The sequence below is a fragment of the Aristolochia californica genome, unplaced genomic scaffold (assembly GCF_029961685.1).
Source record: "Aristolochia californica isolate CCGP_79_NKW_82.1479 unplaced genomic scaffold, dmAriCali1.0.hap1 SCAF_2, whole genome shotgun sequence".
Taxonomy (NCBI): domain Eukaryota; kingdom Viridiplantae; phylum Streptophyta; class Magnoliopsida; order Piperales; family Aristolochiaceae; genus Aristolochia; species Aristolochia californica.
Window position 1 is genome coordinate 42187851 of NW_027181881.1, and position 19619 is coordinate 42207469.

Below are 19619 nucleotides of genomic sequence, written 5' to 3' on the forward strand. Positions count from 1 at the left end.
GGTATAAATAAATAAATAAATAAATAAATAAATAAATAAATAAATAAATAAATTGTTTCAACTAGCAAAATTAAAATCCGTTAGTAGAAATTTCTACCATTAATTTTTTCCAATGAAATTAAAATTTTCTAGCATAAATTTTTTTAAAATCTTTTTGCCAACGAATTTTAGTTTCATTAGCAAAAAAATTTAAAGTGAAATATGTGGCATGTGAAAAAAAAATGTTGGCAGAGATTTTTCTTGCCAACAAAATTTGTTGGCAACAAAAAACGAATTTAATCTTTTTAAAGTTTTTTTGTTGCCAGAAGTCTCTCCCAACGAATTTGGATTTTTGCTGGGAAATGTTTCTGCTAGCGAAAAATTGAAATTCACTAGCAGAACCCTTTACTAGCATAAATTAGCCAGTGAAATTTTCACAGGTAGAAGGCCCTGCTCGTGAAATTTATCTTTTTTCCATGAAAATTTCACTGGTTGAACTCTTTTTTGTTGTTGTTTTTGCTCACTAAGTTTTACACCATTTAAGGCTTTGATTACATATTTATGGTTCAACTAGAAGGCTTCTAAAACTTCGCTTATTCTTTGTAGTATTTTTAAAAGCTTTCATTTTAAAATTTCATCCATTAATGTTGCTTAATTCCCAATAGATTCACCTTAGAACTAGGTGTAATCTTGTTTATATGCTTGATTGTAATATCTACGTATCAGGAGGCTCTATTGCGCTTTAATTAGCTAAGCAAATATCTTTATATTTGTAAACCAATCAAGACATGAATAAATTGATTAATAGTGGTTGAAAATCCCTTAATTGGGTCTAAGAGTTTGTACCTAGTGGCCGATTGTTGGAAATCTCAAGGGTTAGGTGGGTGTTATAAACCCTTATTGATTTTTTAGTTGTAAATGTCGTTTAACTCCACAACAAGAACTTCTTGGTTTTGGAATAACAATCTAAAATATTGATTCTAAACCACTATAAAAGTTTGTGTAGTGATGAATGATTAAATGATTGAATTTGTTATTAATTTTACTTGTATGATGTTGTGAGAAAATAAAAAGTCGAACTAAGATTGAAAATTTGATAAACCTATTCACCCCCTCCCCCTCTAGTTTATCCTTGTGAGACCTTAATGCCGGGTGTATCTAGTAACCTGTTGAAAATCCTTATATTGATCGAGGCTTGTGCAATCTAGTGAACTGTAGAAAAATCCTTACGTAGATTAAGGTTTGTGCAATCCAGTGAATTGTTGAAAAATCCCTTTGTGGCTCAAAGTTAGAGTGTTGAGTTATATGCTATAAATTTGTGTGAAGGAGTGTTTTTCCGAGTTGGCTACAATGGTTAATTCAGTAATCTAAGTCCGTGTGTGGGTTGTATTATAATTGTCTTTATAGGCGATTTTGTTGTAAATACCATAAGGCAACCTAGGCTTAGTGGATCTAGAAGGCACTAAGATCTCTTAGGGTGTTAGACTAGCAATTCACAAAAGGATTGTAAACTACCTAAAAATTTTGCGTGTATTTTGTATGTTAATGGTTCCACGAGTACCATTGATCATTGTGCATTACCATAATCTATAAAATTGGCCTTACACTTTGAATTAATTAAAAACTCATATAGATTAATCAAAATTAAGAACAAAATCACCCTCACCGAAACTTAAAATTATTTCATATTTAAGGTCCATTTGATATAACGCATTAGATCAAAAAGCTAATTTTTTAAGTAAATAAGTATTTTTTGTTAAAATGACATTAGAAGACGATAATACCGATGTTTTTATATGTTTGTAGCATTTATATGTCTTAATTAAACAAAAATATAACTACTATAACTGAAACTCTAAATGAATTTTATTAAAAATAATCTTTTAGATATATTTACTAAACAAATTTTATATAAAGTAATTTTTGATACATGCACTCAAACTATTAGAGGCTTAGAGCCTAGAATTACATGTAACATTGAACTGAGCCTATATCAGAAGTTTATACTTACTTCCACTAGATTGCTTTCATTAGAACCCTCCTTGTAGCACAGTTGAACTAAAAAGACGAACTCCTTGGATGATGCAGACGGCAATTCCACTTCCACATTGTAATTTTCATTATCAGACGACCACCTCCAAGAGCATGGCAAGGGTAATGACTGTGGGTTTCCCTTGTTCGGAAAACCACTAGATTCTCTTCTGCAATCCAAGCAGAAGAAGACATGGGGCATCGTGTAAACCACCCAGTTTTAGCGAATTCAACATAACAGAGCTTGGAAATTATCGCCCGACTTTCGGCCAAATCATGTGACATCTCCTGTATAAAACCTACTAGATTTACTTTCTTCTCAAGGATCAAGCTCCTGTAAGTGTTTTTCGGAACGATCTTCAGCTCGTAGGATTTCTCTAGTAATGGCATCCCTCCTCTCTACGTCTTCCTCTCCCGTGGCTGCTCTCTCCGCATGTTCCAATACCAGTGGCACAAAATGCCAGCCGCTGAGTAATATCTTGACCATTGTAAGTTGAAAAAAACATACTACGTGTGCTGGTGAATGATCTCATGTCGTCTTTTCTTCATTATTTGATGACCTCAGACTACTGAGCAGAAAAAAATTCCTTTCTGTTTTTGTGCTCAGAAAGTCCCGCTTGCGGGGGAGCTAAGGCTTGTTCATAAAGTTCAAACCAGTCAGGCAACAAAGAGGTCTTCTTCTTCACCATTGAATTGCTTCAAGACGACAATATCATGTACCATAGTAAGATGTTCTGCGACTTGGTTGTGAGAAACTTGAGCAAAATGGTCTAATTAGGCTCTCTGTAGACACTCAAGTACGTACTCAAGAGAGGCCTTCTCTTTTGCAGGCTCAACCAGAGACCCTTCAAGCCGTCCAGAGCACGATTGCAAAGCAACTTTCGATCGATGAGTGCACTGTGGCTCCCGAAACCAAGTTTGCTGATCTGGGTGCCGATTCACTCGACACGGTAACCCCTACATCTCATTACTACGTAAAAAAAAAAAAAAAAACAGTTTTTTTTTCACTTGCTTTGCTCTTGTACTCATGAATTAATAACTCTAATCTGCTAACAAGAAAACAAAAACTGTATCTTCTCAGGTGGAGATCATGATGGCTCTGGAGGAGAAGTTCGGAGTATCAATTGGGGAGGGAGGAGCAGAAAACGTCTCAACTGTTCAGGACGCTGCCGATCTGATCGAAAAAGTTAAGGCTGAAGCTGTTTGAAGATTTGTGTCTGATAATCCTGAATCCTGAATCCTGAGGATATGATCTCGAGGTGTTTGGCTATTTGATTTGAATTTCTGAACTCTTATCTAATAAATGAAGTTCGATTTCAAGCGGCACGGATGATTGATTCAATTATTTGAACCAAGGAAAATGACAATAACCAAGAGTAATTGTTAAGCAATTGGATAGTTATCTTGTGTTAATTGGGTTCAAACTGCTGGTTAACTCGGTAGGATATGATCTTCCTTTTCTTCCCATCTTACTTTTACAAAAGGGGAGTGAGATGGAGCCTAATTCCCCTCCTTCGTCAAGAAAGGAAGAGAAGAAAAGTCTAAGGATTCATCCCTCATCATTTAGAATGAAAGGAGTGGCAGCCTCCCTTCCCCCCCTCTTATCTGTTATTTACTAATAGAGAAATGTAAGAGACATACCAAGGAAGTGAGAGTGTTCAATGGGTCGTACCTAGGGGTGGCTTCGAACCGGGCCGGCTCGTGTTTGGCTCGGTTCCGGCTCAGTTTGACTCGTTATATTTCTAGTTCGAGCCGAACTCGAACTCAGAAATGGGCTCGTTTAGGTTAACGAACCAAGCTCGAGAAGAGCCAGGTTCGGCTCGTCGGCTCGCGAGCCGACTCGTTAATTTAACAAGCGACGGGATCAGGGGTCTCTCTCTCGCCCTCGCTCTCTTCTCTCCCGAAATTTTTTTTTCGGTCACTCTCGTGCCCTCACTCTCTTCTCTCCCGAAAATTTTTTTTGGGTCTCTCTCCTGCCCTCGCTCTCTTCTCTCCCGAATTTTTTTTTCGGTCTCTCTCTCGCCCTCGCTCTCTTCGTCTCCTCCTTCCCTTCTCTCTTTTTCCTCTGAAATTCCCTCTCTCGGCCTCCATCTCCCTTCTCCCTCTCGTTGCCGGTGCCCCTTTCGCCGCCGCCGCACCTAATCCTTCCCCCTGCTCATCGCCTTCTCTGTCTCTCATCATCGTCGCCATCGACTCCCATAGCGTCGCCCTCACCTCGTCGTACCCCAACTAGAACTACTGCTCTGGACCCTCTCCCGTCGTCATCACCCCCCTACCACCACCTGCTGCCGCTGTCAAATCAGCCGGCCACCGCTCTCGCCGGAACTGGAACCCCCGGATACCTAAAGTTCGGAGACCTAAGCTGAGGGGGGGGGGGGGGGGGGGGGGGGAGATTATTTTCCCCCCTCGACGCTCCGTCCCGCACAGCGTGCGAACTCGCACATGCAGTTCACACATGCGAGTTTCGCCGTGTGGTTTTTATAAAAAAAAAAAAACTTGCAAATCCTATTCTCAGCCTGTTTTTCCTTTGGACGATGCAATAATACGTAAAAATATTATGTGTTAAAGTTAGCATTTGATCAAATTTTCCTATTTATTTATTTATTTTTTATAATTAATCATGTACACAATTAATTGGCTCACACAATTATTGTATTAATGTATAATAAACAACAATCAATAATATAATATAATATCTAATTTAATTATTTAATATATTAATTATACATTAAATTACTTATTCGTGTTGTAATCATGTTTGTTTTACCTAATTTGGGGTTTAAATATTATGTTTTAATTAAGTATACTATTATAAGTTACTCATTTTCTTGTTTTTTATATTTTTCTTATTTTGGGGCACTAACACTGGAAACTGTTTTCCAATGTATATGAACTTGTCCACACTAACACCAAGTTTGAAATTGAATTTCATGTAGAGGAATTAAATGAATTTGAAGCAGGAGATGAAGATGAACTTCAAATTTTAAGTTTGTTGACTAACCCCCCTTATAATTCTCATATCCACAGTAGCTTCGAAGTCATTATTTAGTACTGGTGGTAGAGTAATAGACTCGTATAGTTCTTCCTTGGTACCAAATACATTTCAAACTTTGATTTGTGACACTGGTTGGGTTCGGACTCTTCACGGTATAAAGAAAAATCAAAAGGTGAATTTATTTGATTAATTATTTATTACGATATTTTTTAGTTTTATTTATTAAAATTTTGTTTTATGATTACAGCCTGAGAAGAAGAGTGTAGAGATAATGCTGCCAGTTACATGATTTTTCATGTTTTTCTCATCATGGTAATTTTAATATTTTTAATGACATTAAGTAACTACTAGTGGAAGAGTATTTTTTTATCTGACAATAACTAATTTTATTTTTTTGTTTTAGTCATAGGTGGAGATTTTGCTCAAGCAAGGATGTATATTATTTTCTAGCATAAAGAGAAATAACTATAGTTTGTAAATTTATAATGGATTTATAGTTTTTATTTGGGTGGTTGTAAATTGATAGTGATATTTCATTTAATTTTTTTGTGTTTGATTATTATATAAAATTTATTTATAATATTATGCAGTGTATGGAGTGTTTAGACTATTTTATGGAATGTATAAATAATTTATTGGAGTGTTTATGGAATGTATAAATAATTTTATGGAGTATTTATGCAGGTATTATGTATGTTGATTATGCCCAATTTTATATAGAGATCATGTCAAATTTTATACAGGTATTATATATACAGATTATGCTTAATTTTAAGTATGCCCAATCTTATACATGTATTATATATAAAGGTTATGTCTAATTTTATGTAAAATGTATGCATAATTTTATATATATTTTATTTGGTATATATTTTTTGAAAAGTTTTAAATGTATGTTTCGGCTCGAGTTCGGCTCGATAACAATTTTAGGCTCGAGATGAGGCTCGGTTCGAAATATTTAAATCAAGCTCGACTCAAACATAGGCAGGTTTGGGCTCGGCTCGGCTCGATGCCACCCCTAGTCGTACCATAGCCACTAAACAACAACTAAGATTATCCACCAAAAGAAACTGGTTAGGACCTCAAAGCCACAAATCGAGAGGGGGAGAGAAGGAAAAGGAATAGGTTTTGAATACATTTCTTCAAGATTTTATAATCTTTTTCTGCAATCTGGTATGTACTTTTTTTTGTTATATTACATTTTATTAGCAAGTTATTTATAAAATTCAAGTTCGATGAAAATGAATTAAGACACAACTTAGAAACTATTTTTATAGTTGTTCATGACCTAAAATCAGGTTAGTATACATCCACGCCTACATTTTAGAGTTAGATCTACTATCAGAATTGCCCAACAATACTTACGACTTTACAACAATATCTACAAAAAAGTGTACAACAACAATACTAACCAATACAAGTTTAGATTCATAAAGGGATTTGCATCACAATCAATAGAAACAAAAATCTTTCACAGAGTGAGTACACAACCCACTACACAGTAGCAACCCAATTACAAGCACAAAAATAAAGTGAATTGATGATTTCATCTTTCCTACATGAGGCTTGACGGAAAACAATGGCACATTCAGTGTTGCTTCAATAAGCTAAATTTGCAATAAAAAAGATAAAAATTTATTTTGTAAACCTAATAGTGCCAATCAATGTGAAGAACAACTCAATTTCGTCCGAAATGACTTGATCTTAAAACATAAAGCTCATATGGAACCTCATATATGTCCAGTTTTTATGTTAAAGGCCCTTTTTTAATTTGAGCAAGTCCAAGAGAAGCCAAATTCAACAACGTAAACACACAAATAGTTAGGTGAATACAATGACTAATTTGAAATTAAAAAGGCTCACATGTAGCAATGCAAGATCAAGTAGAGACAATAAATTTGAACGTATAAGCATATATGCACTTGGAATTTTGAAATGCAGCCAACCCAAACGAAGGTTGTGAAAATGCCAAAAATAAGTTTTCTAGAATTATGTGTGAGATAATTTAAAAATACCAAGACAATAATTGACCCTAAATAAACATTGATTTTCAAATATATTCTTTGAAATACTTAGATCTTTCTAAAATAGTGAAAATGAGCCCCCTCCAATCTTAATTTTGAATTCACAAATCGAATCTAAAGTCAAAGAGAGCTTGGGAGTGCTCTTAAGATTTATAGCAGTCATTCCTTAGTTTAATCAAGACAAAAATACCTTTAAATAAGGAAAATCTTACTGGTAAAAAATTAAACTGTGTTAAGCACATATTTTGACATATTGTCCTGTGTAAATTTTGAAAATTTATTAAAATTTACGAGGATATAATTAAATTTATGACTTGAATTGTTGAACATAAAGGTAGGTAACTTACAACATTTGGAAACCTATATATCTTGGTCAAATCGAAGCTTAGAAGTTCCATTCACAACATTCTAGGCTATTATTTAGAAATTGTTGGAAGTGTCTTCTTCAAGAATGCACATATAGAGGGAGGAGAAAATTCACGTAAACTGACTTTCAGAGCTTTTGTTATACTTCCTTTGGATTGACCATTTGAATGGTGGGGCAAAAATTTTCAAACGATCATATATTTCCAAACAATAGAGCTTGTTCAAAACATTTTCCTTCTAGTGACTTTTTTGTGCCTCACTTGTGAAATGATTGTCTTCCACTATTTGAACTGCAGTTTTCTAGAGGCTTTTGTTAATGCATTGCTCGAACAATGAGGGGGCACTATTCGAAGGGTCAAACTTCTAGTGCTCTTCAGTTGTTGTTTTGAAACGAATTGTTGTTTGTTGAACTGAATCACGAAATTTGAATTGATTTATAGTATTTATACACAATTTTACAACAAGAATCACCTAAATAGAAGGGTGATTCAGAGGAGTCAGAGGAGCCCTATTCTTATGGATGACTCAACTGATTAGTTGATGAATTTTTATAGAGTCAAAGTATTGTCTATGGGGTGGAGTAGTTAAGTGAGAGATGTCATTTAAAGAAAGGTAATCTTTGAGGACCATATATTCTCCCCCATTGTCAAAATTGTGTGATAATTTTTCTTTTGAAATAATTTTCCACTATGCCTTTATAGCGATAAAAAACTTTCTAAACTTCTGATTTTTGTTTGAGTGAGTAAAACCATATATATTTGCTAAAGTGATCAATGAAAAATGACATAGTATTTGAAACCATCTTGTGACAAAACAGGAGAAGTCCATACATCAGAAAAAATAATTTCAAGTGGTTGAGTAGAGCCAAGAGATGAAGTAAAGAAAAACATCTTATGACTTTTATTACAAAGACATGCATTACATGAAAACTCTTTTGGCATAGGAGAAAAAAAATTTAAATGATAACTAGAAAGAATGTGATTCAAAATGGGAAGAAGGGGATGCCCTAATCGATGATGACAATTGGATGATGCGGTTTTGACTTGAGAGAAGGCAAGAATTGGAGAAGACATAGATTTACTAACCGACCACTCATACAATCCATCTCTAGTGTTGCCCGTCCAATGGATTGCCCACTTGCAAAGATCCTTCACATGAAAGGTAGATGGCAAAAATTCAACAAAAGCATAATTAGTAGTGCAAAATTGAGAGATAGAAATTAAGTTCTTTTGCATGGGTGGTACGCAGAGGACATCATTCAAAATAAAGGTAGTAGTGGGAGTTTGAAGAAGTCGAGGTTGAGGTTGGATGTTATAAGTTGGAGCACTTGAGTTGGTAGCCATGGGTGGTTAGCCATGAGAAGACAAAATTAAGGCTCGGTTGATTTTGTCGGATCCAAGCATTGTAAGCTAGATTTGGAGAGCCATCAATGTACCCAAAGAGATCATACTCGATGAAGAGAGTTTCAAACTAAAGCTTCCATGAGATATAGTTGGTAGAGGTAAATTTGAGAAGAGTTTGTGTAGAAATAATGATGGTAATAGGATGAAATTTTTTGGAGTTGACCACTGTTGAGTGTACTAGAGCATTTGGAGCTTTATTTGTATTGGATATAGTGATTGATCTGACTGAGTCAACGTATGTAAAATATCAACAATCTATAATTGAAAACACTGAGTAGGTACTCTCTCTCTCTCTCTCTCTCTCTCTCTCTCTCTCTCTCTCTCTCTCTCTCTCTCTCTCTCTCGTACGTGTAAAATTCGCAAGTACACCGCACTTATGTGCGCGCTTTGTCTTCAACCTCGTGAGCACTTTGTCTTCAACCTCTTGCTGATACAGCCAAAAGCGGCGGTTGCAGTCACTAGAAAAAATAATTGTTGAAGTAAATGGAAATGTTCCAATTTTTGAGATAGCGGATCGTGTTTCACTGTCTGGAGGAGATATTTTACGGTCAACGGGGAGAGATCGAATGAGTGAATGATGGAAGCACAGATATGGATAGGGGAGAGCAAGACTTTCCTGCATAAGGCAATATAGGATCAGGGTCGGGGACATATGATTGTGCAGACCGAACAGTGAATGGCGTCAGGGGAACGACGATGCTGGCGGACAAATAACGAGGTCAAACAAAGTTGACCAGAGGAGAAAGGGAAGAGAAAGAGACAACAGAGATTCTGAATGGAGGTGGTTAGAACGCAGCGGCAACGGAGGAAAAGTAAATGTGTTGCTCTGATACCATGAAACAAATTGTTGTTCGTTGAATTGAACAACGAACTTTGTATTGATTTAGAGTAGTATTTATAAACATTTTTTGTTGGAAGATAGGCTCAAGCCCACACGACTAATGAATGTCCACAAATCTAAGAGTATGATAAGATGGGTCACTCGAGCAAAAAAGGCCCACAAGATGGGCCCAAACACATAAGAAGTAAGACCCACCATGATTACCACAAGATGTCATCCTTATCACATAAATTGGAAGATCTAGAAGGACTCACAAAAGACATCTTTATCTTATGGTCACGTCCTAGAAGAATTCTAGTTTGAGTTATGTTTGTCTTTTATCTATATTGAGTTATTTAATTATGTTAGGACTTATCTTTAAGTGTTAGAGTTTGGGTGTAATTGGGACAAAGGTAGTTTTATTGTAATTGAATTCTACTACCTTCCTCTATTATAAATAGAGGTTCATGTACTCTGATTATAATAAGTTAATGAAGTCAATGAAGTATTTCTTTTTTCCATAAATTCAATAATTTTGTAACAAGAATTATCTAAATGAAAGGGTGATTTAGAAGAGTCTTATTCTTATGGCAGACTCAACTGATTAGTTGATGAACTTTTACAGAGTCAAAGTATTATGTTCTTTAGCCTTGACTGGTGGGATGATCAATCTTACGATTTGAACTGTCGAGGTTGCTTAAGCTAGAAATGAATTTCAAATCTTGTCACACTTAATTCAAAATACACTGTTAAATATTCTAAATGTTTGGTTTCATCAAACCTCGGCGGAATGAGATTTTGTGACTAAAATTTTTCCAATGTTCTCCCTATTTTTTATAATGAAAAACACTTCTATAAAAATAAGGTGCAAATCAAATACTTTTTTGGTGTTTGGTTATTGGTTTCATTTTCAAGAAAGGTGAAGACAGGGGAAGTTCAATTACGATGGTCGTTTAGGGCTTTTACTTTTTTGTTGTTTCATCTAACAAGATATTTTTTTCTTTTTTATACATTGTGAGCACCTGTCAACATATGTGGGCTTGTCTGAGGGTCCAACAGATATTTCCAACAACAACATATGCCGCTAGGTTGCAACATGATTGCGAATAAAAAAATTGCATCAAAGACGAAAACTAAAATGACTCACTCTTGGATAATATTAGAGGAGAATAAACAATTAAAAAAAGGCTCCACACATCGCTTTGTGGGAATTTTTATATTACACAAATATTGTATTCTAGAATGCAAACAAAACAAAAGTCATTAAGTGTTGCAATCTGAGAATAGGACATGGATATCCAAGTTTTAAAAATGTTGACGATCTCAAAGTATTTGTATAATATTTTATGGGAAATGGCTCCACAACGTAGACCACACTTTGGTACTAAAACCAATCCAAACATTCTACACGAAAAGTACCTACTCCCCTTTTAAGAGTAACTTGTAACCCTCTCTATTTAACTAATTGTAGTTCTACTCTTAAGGTATCACTCTAGTTTGCTAATCGATGTGGATCCCATGGAAATGAAAGGTTCGATCCTTCATTGATGTCTCACACTTTTAAATGTGTATCAAGATTTGTGGAGGGACTATCTTACTATGTGCCCTTTGATGAAAAGATACATTTTAGGAAAGAAAAGTGAGAAATGTTTTTTCATACTACTAATTTCTAAGAAATTTATAATTTATAATATTTTTAATACCTTATTAAGAAATTAAAAATAAAAATTTAAAAAAATGAAATACTATTCATTGTTATTCGCTATTTTAACTTGATATAAGATTTTTCATAAAATTTTAAAATTAAAAAAATGGATTGAAAAGCTGGCCCTCTCCCCCATTCCCTTTTGTTGCGAACACAATGGTGTCTAGATGGGCCCTAGCCCTATTTCCTGGTTTTCTCTCCTCAACGACAACCAGCGTTGGCTAATAGGCCCAATGCACGACGGGGGTAGATTGGGGAGGGGGAAGAAAGGAACGGTTATGGGAAAGAACTAAAATCAGTTATGGACCTTGATTCACACATGATTAAGCCGTGAAAGAAGATGGGCCCCATTGATGGGCCCGCAATATGTCACTTTCACTTTGAGCTTATCCCTTACGTGTAAATGTTGTTGCTGGGGCCCATCTTACACCTTATTCATAACTGCGTCAACGCTTCGATTTTCATCCCCCCAAAAGACTGGGTCGCTGTTAACTGCGACATCTGCTCCCACTGACCGGCTCCGCCTAGCCGCTTAGCCGATATCATCCCAAAGCATTGATTATTAGTTTCAGTTTCCTTATTTAAAATAATTTTAACCATCGATTAAATTTGGTAAAAATAAAAAAAAGCGCCACGGCTTGAATTAAGCCACAAAGAAAGCTGATCCTGCCAAAAATTGGCTAGGGTGGAAGAAATCTTATCCGCTTTATCTTTTGCATTCCTGAAAACCCCATAGCCAAACTTTATAAAGCCTCCGTCAGTCCCTCTCCCACAGTCTGAAATATCTCTGGCATTCCTATCAGTGCCCTTCCCCTCCCCCAACCCTTCTCTGATCCCTCCTTCCCCTCCCCTGTCCGATTCCCGATCCAATTCTCGTCTCGTCTTTTAATCGAATGGGTCTTCTCGATAAGCTCTGGGATGACACAGTTGCCGGACCCCAGCCTGAGAAGGGATTGAGCAAGCTCCGGAAATACGATTCCTTTTCTGCCTCCTCTTCTCTTCCTGCTTCCGATGGTCTTCCCATCACTCGGAGTATAACCATCGTTAAAACTGCCACTTTCCGAAACGCATTGTCGGATTCTGCCTCTGCTCCTTCTTCTCCGGCTAGCTCGATTGGGTCCGATTCGCCTTTCACGCGTGGGTGTTCTCTTTTGAGGAATGTTCTAGATGCTACTACCTTCACAAGATATCTTTCTCTCTACGGTTCATGATCTTTGCCTCTTTTTTTCCTCGCAGCGAGGTTGCCAACGGAGGAGTTGAGGAAATTCAGAAGAAAACCTTTGTCGGAAGCGTCAGAAAAAGCGGAGCCCAGATCTCCTACCGTATACGACTGGTTGGTCTTTTTTCTTTCGTTTTTACTTATTTGTTTCTTTGTGCATTTTATTTTTCTAACTGCGATATCAGATGTTTTTGTTTCGAATGTTAGTAATGCTATTCTGTGTAATGGTAGAAACAAAATTTCTGGACGGGACTAAATAAAATAGCCGGAATGTTAATCACCAAGAAAAGGTTTTCATCCTGGACGGATAGGTTTTGTGGTCACCCTCTTCTTCTTCAAACTTAACTACGACAATTAGGTGTTTGTACTGGGCATTTTCAGCTCGAATCTCTTCGTCCCTCTCTGCTTAAAGTTTTAATTTCTCCTCTCCTTTTGTTTTATCCCTCTCGATCTGAGTTGCTTCTACCAGAATTTTCTCCGTATTCATGAAAACAACTAAGCGTTAAATGATTTTCATTCTTCGACTTTTATGCAGGTTCCCGTAACTGGTCTGGATCCTTACGGGAATCTGCCCCTTGTGACCATCCCTATTTGCTGAAATATAGCCTCTCATATTTCTCTTCGTCTTGCAGGATTGTGATCAGTGCTCTGGATCGGTAGGAGCGAGAACCTCGATTTTGTGAATAAGGCAGCTGGATGCTTTTGTACAGAGTGAGCCCGCGAATATCATATGCTTGGAAATGGGTAGGTAAAAAGCATGAGTGGGAGGGACGAAAGAGGTGGAGATTGTGAATTTTCTCTCTTCTCCTTGTTTCTCTATCGGGTGGTTTACGTTTGTGTTTTTTTTTTTTTTTTTTTTTTCTGTTAGTTGGGTAGATTGTTGTAGGTCTTCAGTCGGTGATGTATCAAAGTGTATTTCCTGAACTTTGAATGTGAATATCTCATGCTTCTCTTTTCCTGTATTTTACCTGTGACTCGCATATCTTCAGTTATGATCAGGACTTGAAGTTGATCTCAACCCAATCCATTGTCGCCGAATTCTTACCTGTACCGGACATTGTTTGCCACTTGTGGCAATAGTCCTTAAAATTCAGTTTGATCTCTTCCAGGGTATTCTTTGAACGGATTTGGTTGTCGGGGGTTAGTCAACAATGAAGTTCACGGGTATTATGTAGTTCATTCAATTAGGCCGTTAGTGGTCCAGATGCGTCGAATTTTTTTTTGTCTCACCTTCTCTTCTCCCTCTCGGCCTTCCTCCCCCGAATTTTTTTTCTTTCTCCCGTTCTCTTCTTCCTCTTGTCTTTGCACCCCCTCTCCCTTCTCTCTCTCTCTCTCTCTCTTCTCCCTCTCGGTCGTCATTGCTGAGCCTTCATCATAGCGTCTCTGTTGCAAGGCCTTAAACGTACCATCTGAGCGTAGCCTGTAGTTGTCTCCCTACCATTATCGGAGTTGTGAGGAAAACGACGTTGTTGTTAGGAAAAATTAAACCAATGTTATTTATTCATTATATTTATTTTTTAATTATTATATTATATTAATAATTTAATAGTAGTAATTAAAATATTATTAAATTAAACATTTGATCAATTATTTTGGTTTAATAAATTTTATTTTTCGACCATTAACCCACTCCCCACCGAAGTTGATGATTTTAATATTAAAAACATGAAATCGTTCTTATATTTCAAAGCTTGAACATTTGCTTTTGTAAATTATGGATTATTACGAGTAGCTCAGTTCATTTTCAAGCATGTTTTTTAATTTTTAATTATATATATATATATATATTAAATTATTTATTTTAAATTTTTAAAAATATATTATTAATTAATACTACATAAAAAATCCATCTTTCGTTATTTTTTACTTTATTTATTTATTTTTTATAATTTATTATAATCACACGTTTATTTTATTACTCTATAAGATTGTAATCATTAATTAATATATTAATATATTTTAACACTACATTAAATGACATATTAGTATATTAATATACTAACTATGTTTATTTTAGTTAATTATTTATTTAAGTATATATTTTATTTAAATATATTATAAAAAATTACAAATTCTTTTGTTTACATAAAAAAATTATTTTGGGATATTAATACTGAAATTTGCTTTCCATTGCATACACTAACACGTAACGAAGAGCAGAAGATAAATAAAATCATTACCTTTTGAATTTGAAGTCTAACTTTTCAATCATTGCCCTTAATTCGTTCTAGTGGGGATGGTCGATGACAAAAACCAATGGGGCTTTTGAAATTTGTGTTGTTGGCTCATCTTTGGAAACGAAGGGAAATACTCAGTAGGGACTGGTAATCCGTGTGCGCCTTATTCGCCTGGGGATTCCCTATCTACTCCTCTCTTCGGTTTCTCTCACCTTCTTATTGCCCGTAGCTGCCTTAAAATGTAGCCTTTCCAGACAAGCCTCCCTCACTCTCATCTCTTAAGAATTTTTTAATTTTGAAACACATTCACGTGAAACTCACGTGCACACCTGTGTTTTTCTCCTTTAAGCTTTAGACCGACATTGTTGAGAGCAATAAACATGAACCCCTCTTTTCTCTTTCTTTTCTTCTATTTCTCCTTTTTTTCAAGTATGAAATCATAGAATCTAACAAGGGTCTAAAAGTAAATGTGATCTTGATAGGTCTATTAAAGAGCAGAGATTAGTGCTTATTGCACTGGTTGCATCATATAAACTCAAAATCCATGAGGTGAATGTTAACCTCATTTCTTAATGGCAAATTTGAGAAAGAGATTTATATGGAGTAAATGGCTTAGAGGTTTGTTATCAGACATTCCCATTATGAAAACACCAATTCCAGCTATCTTGATTAATTGTGATAATTAAGTGACTATAATAAAAGTAAAAAGTAAAAATCATAATTCAAAATCCTATAAGCATATTGAGTTTTAATATAAAATTCGAAAAAACTGACCTTTATTGAAGTTATAATAAGCTCAAATCCATTGATATAAACCATAAGATGGTTGGTTACATATCCCAACGTTCAGATTAGGGACTATACTATCTGGACGTTGAGAGGATCGAGGGGATTCTATTGAATTCCCTGGAGAGCCCCTATAAATACAGCAGTAGAACGAGAATTAGAAATAGAGAAGAAAATCATTGCTCTGAAAGAAAAGAAAAGAAAAGAACAAAAGGTCTCCTTGAAATGTTCTTCAGTCCTGATAGAAAACGAAGAAGAAGAAGAAGAAGTTTGATCCACTTTGGTTCAGTTTAGTTTACTGAAGTCAACCATTGTGGTCTAGATTTAGCAAAGCAATTTAAGAACTTGTACTCAAAATCTATTTATAAAAGGGATCTGTTTTGAGTTACCGAGTCAATTCACTGTCTCAGGAAAGCTTCAATAGTTTTTGGAGCCCCATTACTAGGTTGAATTGTTTAAAACTTTTCTTCTCCTATTAGGGATCTGTTTTGAGTCACCATAGAAAAGCAAAAAGAGGAATAAATTGACAGTCTTGTTGCTCTTATAAAAGAGTGGAAGAAGGGATTCCAGGGTTAAAAGTAAAGAGAAAGGAAGGGTGGCTATTTTTCCACCTTCCCACTTTACAAGAACACCACAATGCTCCTCATTTTGAGCAAGAAAATGGAAAAAGAAGAAAGGGGACAAAAAACCTGGGTGGCGTCTCGGGATGATTGATAGACAATTGTATGGATAAGAGATGAAGTGTCCCACACCTTCAATGCAATTTCTAAAGCCTTGTCGGTCGAGTAAGTCAATCGGAGACATGGCTAATAAAATGATGCCCTTCTGATCAGAGGAATCAATCCAAGAAAGCTTTTACGTTGGCCACTACACGATCATTAGACACATCTTTCAATCGGGTCCCATAGCAGAAAAAAAGGATGAAGGAATTTGCCTCCCACTGCTGAGGTTGCAGAAGGATCCACAAATCCTTCTTACTTTTGCAATCATTAATCTTCCATTTGGCATATGTAAAATTAAACGTTATTAAAAAATAAACATTTAAGAGGGCAGGCGTACAAACGGATTGTCTTCTAGCTCACGCCGAGACTCCGGCGCCTCGTGACGACACCTTCTGTTTTCTCCCGCTCCTGCGCTTCCCGCCCGAGCCGCGCCTCGCTGATGATTCTTCTTGCCTGTTCGCCTGCCACACCAAACCATACATCCACCTCTCATCAGTCTCCCATTCCACTCTCCCCATGTTTTAAAATTCTTTCCCCAAAAGAAGTAGGCAACAGATTATTTTAATCAAATTTTTTATTGCTTAAAATTTGACAGGACAAGAGAGAGGTTAATCGAACTTTACCCCCACAGAGAAACTCCGGTCAGCCTCCGTCGCCGAATAATCCGAAAAACTATTGACCTTGTCCGTACTGGAAGTCGTGTCACAACAATTTCTTTCGTTACTGCTGCTGCTAGTGTAAGAACACCAAGTCCACGAACTGGAAGCCTTCTTGCAGCCACTGTTTTCGCTTTTACAAGGACCGTAACTGTCCCTCTGAAACATTTCCTCGAACAGCTCCTGCAGTTCTTCGAAGCTATCTTCCCCGCTTTCCTGCAAATCCCGAGTTACCCTAGGGCATAAAATGACTATATACGGGCTTCAGATATTCGACTCGTCTAAAGCAGATAAAAAATAAAAGTAAAAGCTCGTTCTTGTCTATTGCCCGCGGACGCTCTGACTCACTGGTTCCCCGGGACACTCTAACGGAAAAGGAAACATTCAGATCCCAGAACTCGAAATCACTCAAGAAGCTTCCGGAGGCCGCATCTAGAGCCCCCTCCCAAGTTTATGGCAACACTTGGCCCAAGGGTTTCTATCCGAGGACGTAGGATAGCATTCGGCACCAAAATGCGCACCTTGCGCAAGCTAGGAACGAAAAAACATTACCACAACTATTCGCTGCGTTAGGAATCCCAGAGCTCGGAAGACTAGAAAAGAAAACGCTAATTTAGAGGGCTCCGCATAGTGCGTAAGTTAGTGGAGGCGAGGAGAACTTACATTTGCCTTCGATTGACTCATCATCGAGGCCATCTCCCCAATGAAGTCGCCCATCCCCTGTCCAATCGAAACATATTTGGATGGATTAGAGAAAGAAATCCCCGTAGTAAATTCAATCCGTTCCAGTAGCAGATTCCTTACTTCTTCGTCATCATCGTTATCATAGACTCCTACGTCGTACAGGAATCTCTTACTCGCGTCCGAAAGTACTGCAAAACCGAAAATCACACCATTTCATTAACTTCGTTGTAATAGGATTCTTGCAGTTTGGGAGAGAAAAAGATAGGCCTCGGGTGGCTACCGGAATATGCTTCCTGTATCGCCTGAAACTTCTTTTTCGATTCTTCGACGAATGTCGTATTTCCAGACGCAGAGCATCGATCAGGATGCCATCTCTGTCAAGAAAGAAATCTTTGTTAATTGAATACATTCGTGTAGAGCAATAAACTGCAACAAGTGCCTGGCCACTATTTCTTTACAACCTGTTCAATCGGCAGGTTATCCATGGAAGTGCTAAATTTTGTTTAATAACCCATGGCATACTGCTCAAACGTTTTGCAATAAAGGATGACACGATTTGTCAAAAAGACTTCCTCAGAAATGTGTTCAAAAGATACCAGCTTTCTCGTAGAGACACAGGATGAACGAGGAAAATTCCCGACGTCGACTTCGACGAGTTGTGAGAATTCATAAGAAGAGCGAGATTCCCACCCTCTGTTACTGTCTTTAAGGAAGCCAAAACAGAGGACGACCAAGGAGGTGGAAAGGATTGATCCTCGATCCGATGTTAGCTATGAGAAGCTGAATGAGCGAATAATCGATCTTTTGCACTGTAATTCTTTAAGTAAAGGAAATTTTAGAAAAATAAAAGAAAAGAAGAGAGTCAAAAAGAAGGGAAGAACAAAAACAGGAGGATCCGCCAAAAATCCGATCCCAGACAGGCTAGAGGGCACCCAGAAAGCAAAGAAAAAACAAAATGGGTTTTTATTCGAACCAGGGCCAGTTTTTTATAAGCATTCCGGAGCTCCGCTGCTGAGCATTCCTTCTTGAGCCCCAAAACGGCATAAAAATTCTCGATCTTCTGCTCCCCTCCGGCAGCCATTAGGTGTTAGAAAACAGTAATTAAACGAAGAAGAAGGTAATGTCGTCGAATTTCCTGCCGGAGAAGAGCCCTAATACACAACCGTAGAATGAGGAGAAGAACCGAATAACTTGTAATAACAATCATTAAACCTACACCTTGGTAGCAGTTTCGAACACGAAAACGTCAGCGCTTTCGTGCCTTTCGTGCCTAGAAGGCCCGCCAGATGGTCGACGCGATCAGATATTTTTTCGTGTCTCCAGAAAGTTCCCCCCTCATGTGGTCACGTTCGAGGACAATGTTCCGTGGGACCCGCCGGAAGTTAATAACTGAAAAAAGGCGCCGGTCACAAGGTAATCACCACCCAACCTGTACGACAACAATCGCAACCTGGGACCTGTGGGTCACTGGGCCCACTCGGCGCTGTAGATCGTCTCTTTTGCAGCTCGCGAGGAAGGTTGGTTACGTGCGAGCAAAAGCTCAAAATGGCCACGTATCTTATTGACTGAGCCAGCGGCGCCCATTGGTGTGTTTGCTTTTATGATGAGAAGTATGGGAAAAAAGCGCTCTACATAATCTAATTCCTCCTTTCTTATTCTTATATTAATATCCAGTTCCTGAGAGAGTCTCCACGCCAAACAAATCTCTCCTCCCCGCAACTGACGCCGCTGTCCGAGACTTATAGAAGCCGAGGAGTATAAATCTCCCTTCGACGGACGAGACAAAAGCTTATTACAGCTCCCTGGATTTCTTCAGAGCTCTAATGGCAGCTTCTCCTTCTCATTCCTCTTCCTGATGACGGTTTTTTCCTACTTTCAGCTCAGGTATGGCAGAAGCGTTCACGACTTGGTTTAATACATTCCATCTTCTTGTCAGTTTTGTTTGTCCTTGCACCTGATATTTCCTAGTTTCTGATATCGATCTTGGTTTAGATCTGCACATTTTCATCGCTCTTGTTTTCGGTTTTGTTACGATGTTGTTTTTGTGGAAAG

General features: G+C 37.2%; 3 protein-coding genes across 4 annotated transcripts; 2 read left to right on the forward strand and 1 right to left on the reverse strand.

Annotated features, from left to right (window-relative positions):
• The first annotated feature begins 2393 nt into the window (after positions 1-2393).
• LOC137955097 (acyl carrier protein 1, chloroplastic-like) lies at positions 2394-3217 on the forward strand. Its single transcript, XM_068801970.1, has 4 exons — positions 2394-2498; positions 2618-2682; positions 2789-2960; positions 3092-3217. The coding sequence occupies exons 1-4, from the start codon at positions 2394-2396 to the stop codon at positions 3215-3217; spliced, it is 468 nt and encodes a 155-aa protein (XP_068658071.1).
• Positions 3218-12124: 8907 nt separating this feature from the next.
• On the forward strand, positions 12125-13498 carry LOC137956554 (dormancy-associated protein homolog 4). The gene is made up of 3 exons (XM_068804096.1): positions 12125-12460; positions 12560-12656; positions 13175-13498. The coding sequence occupies exons 1-3, from the start codon at positions 12217-12219 to the stop codon at positions 13200-13202; spliced, it is 369 nt and encodes a 122-aa protein (XP_068660197.1). The 5' UTR covers positions 12125-12216; the 3' UTR covers positions 13203-13498.
• Positions 13499-16028: 2530 nt separating this feature from the next.
• Positions 16029-18778, reverse strand: LOC137956716 (uncharacterized). Of its 2 annotated transcripts, none has more exons than XM_068804307.1 (6): positions 18541-18778; positions 17848-17941; positions 17688-17755; positions 17547-17603; positions 16851-17099; positions 16029-16688 (listed from the first exon to the last, which is right to left on the reverse strand). In XM_068804307.1, exons 1-6 carry the CDS (start codon positions 18646-18648, stop codon positions 16584-16586), a joined length of 681 nt encoding a protein of 226 aa, XP_068660408.1. In that variant the 5' UTR covers positions 18649-18778; the 3' UTR covers positions 16029-16583. The 2 variants fall into 2 exon arrangements, with proteins under 2 accessions (XP_068660408.1, XP_068660409.1); XM_068804308.1 differs by having other exon boundaries at positions 18029-18630.
• Between the last annotated feature and the right edge of the window lie 841 nt (positions 18779-19619).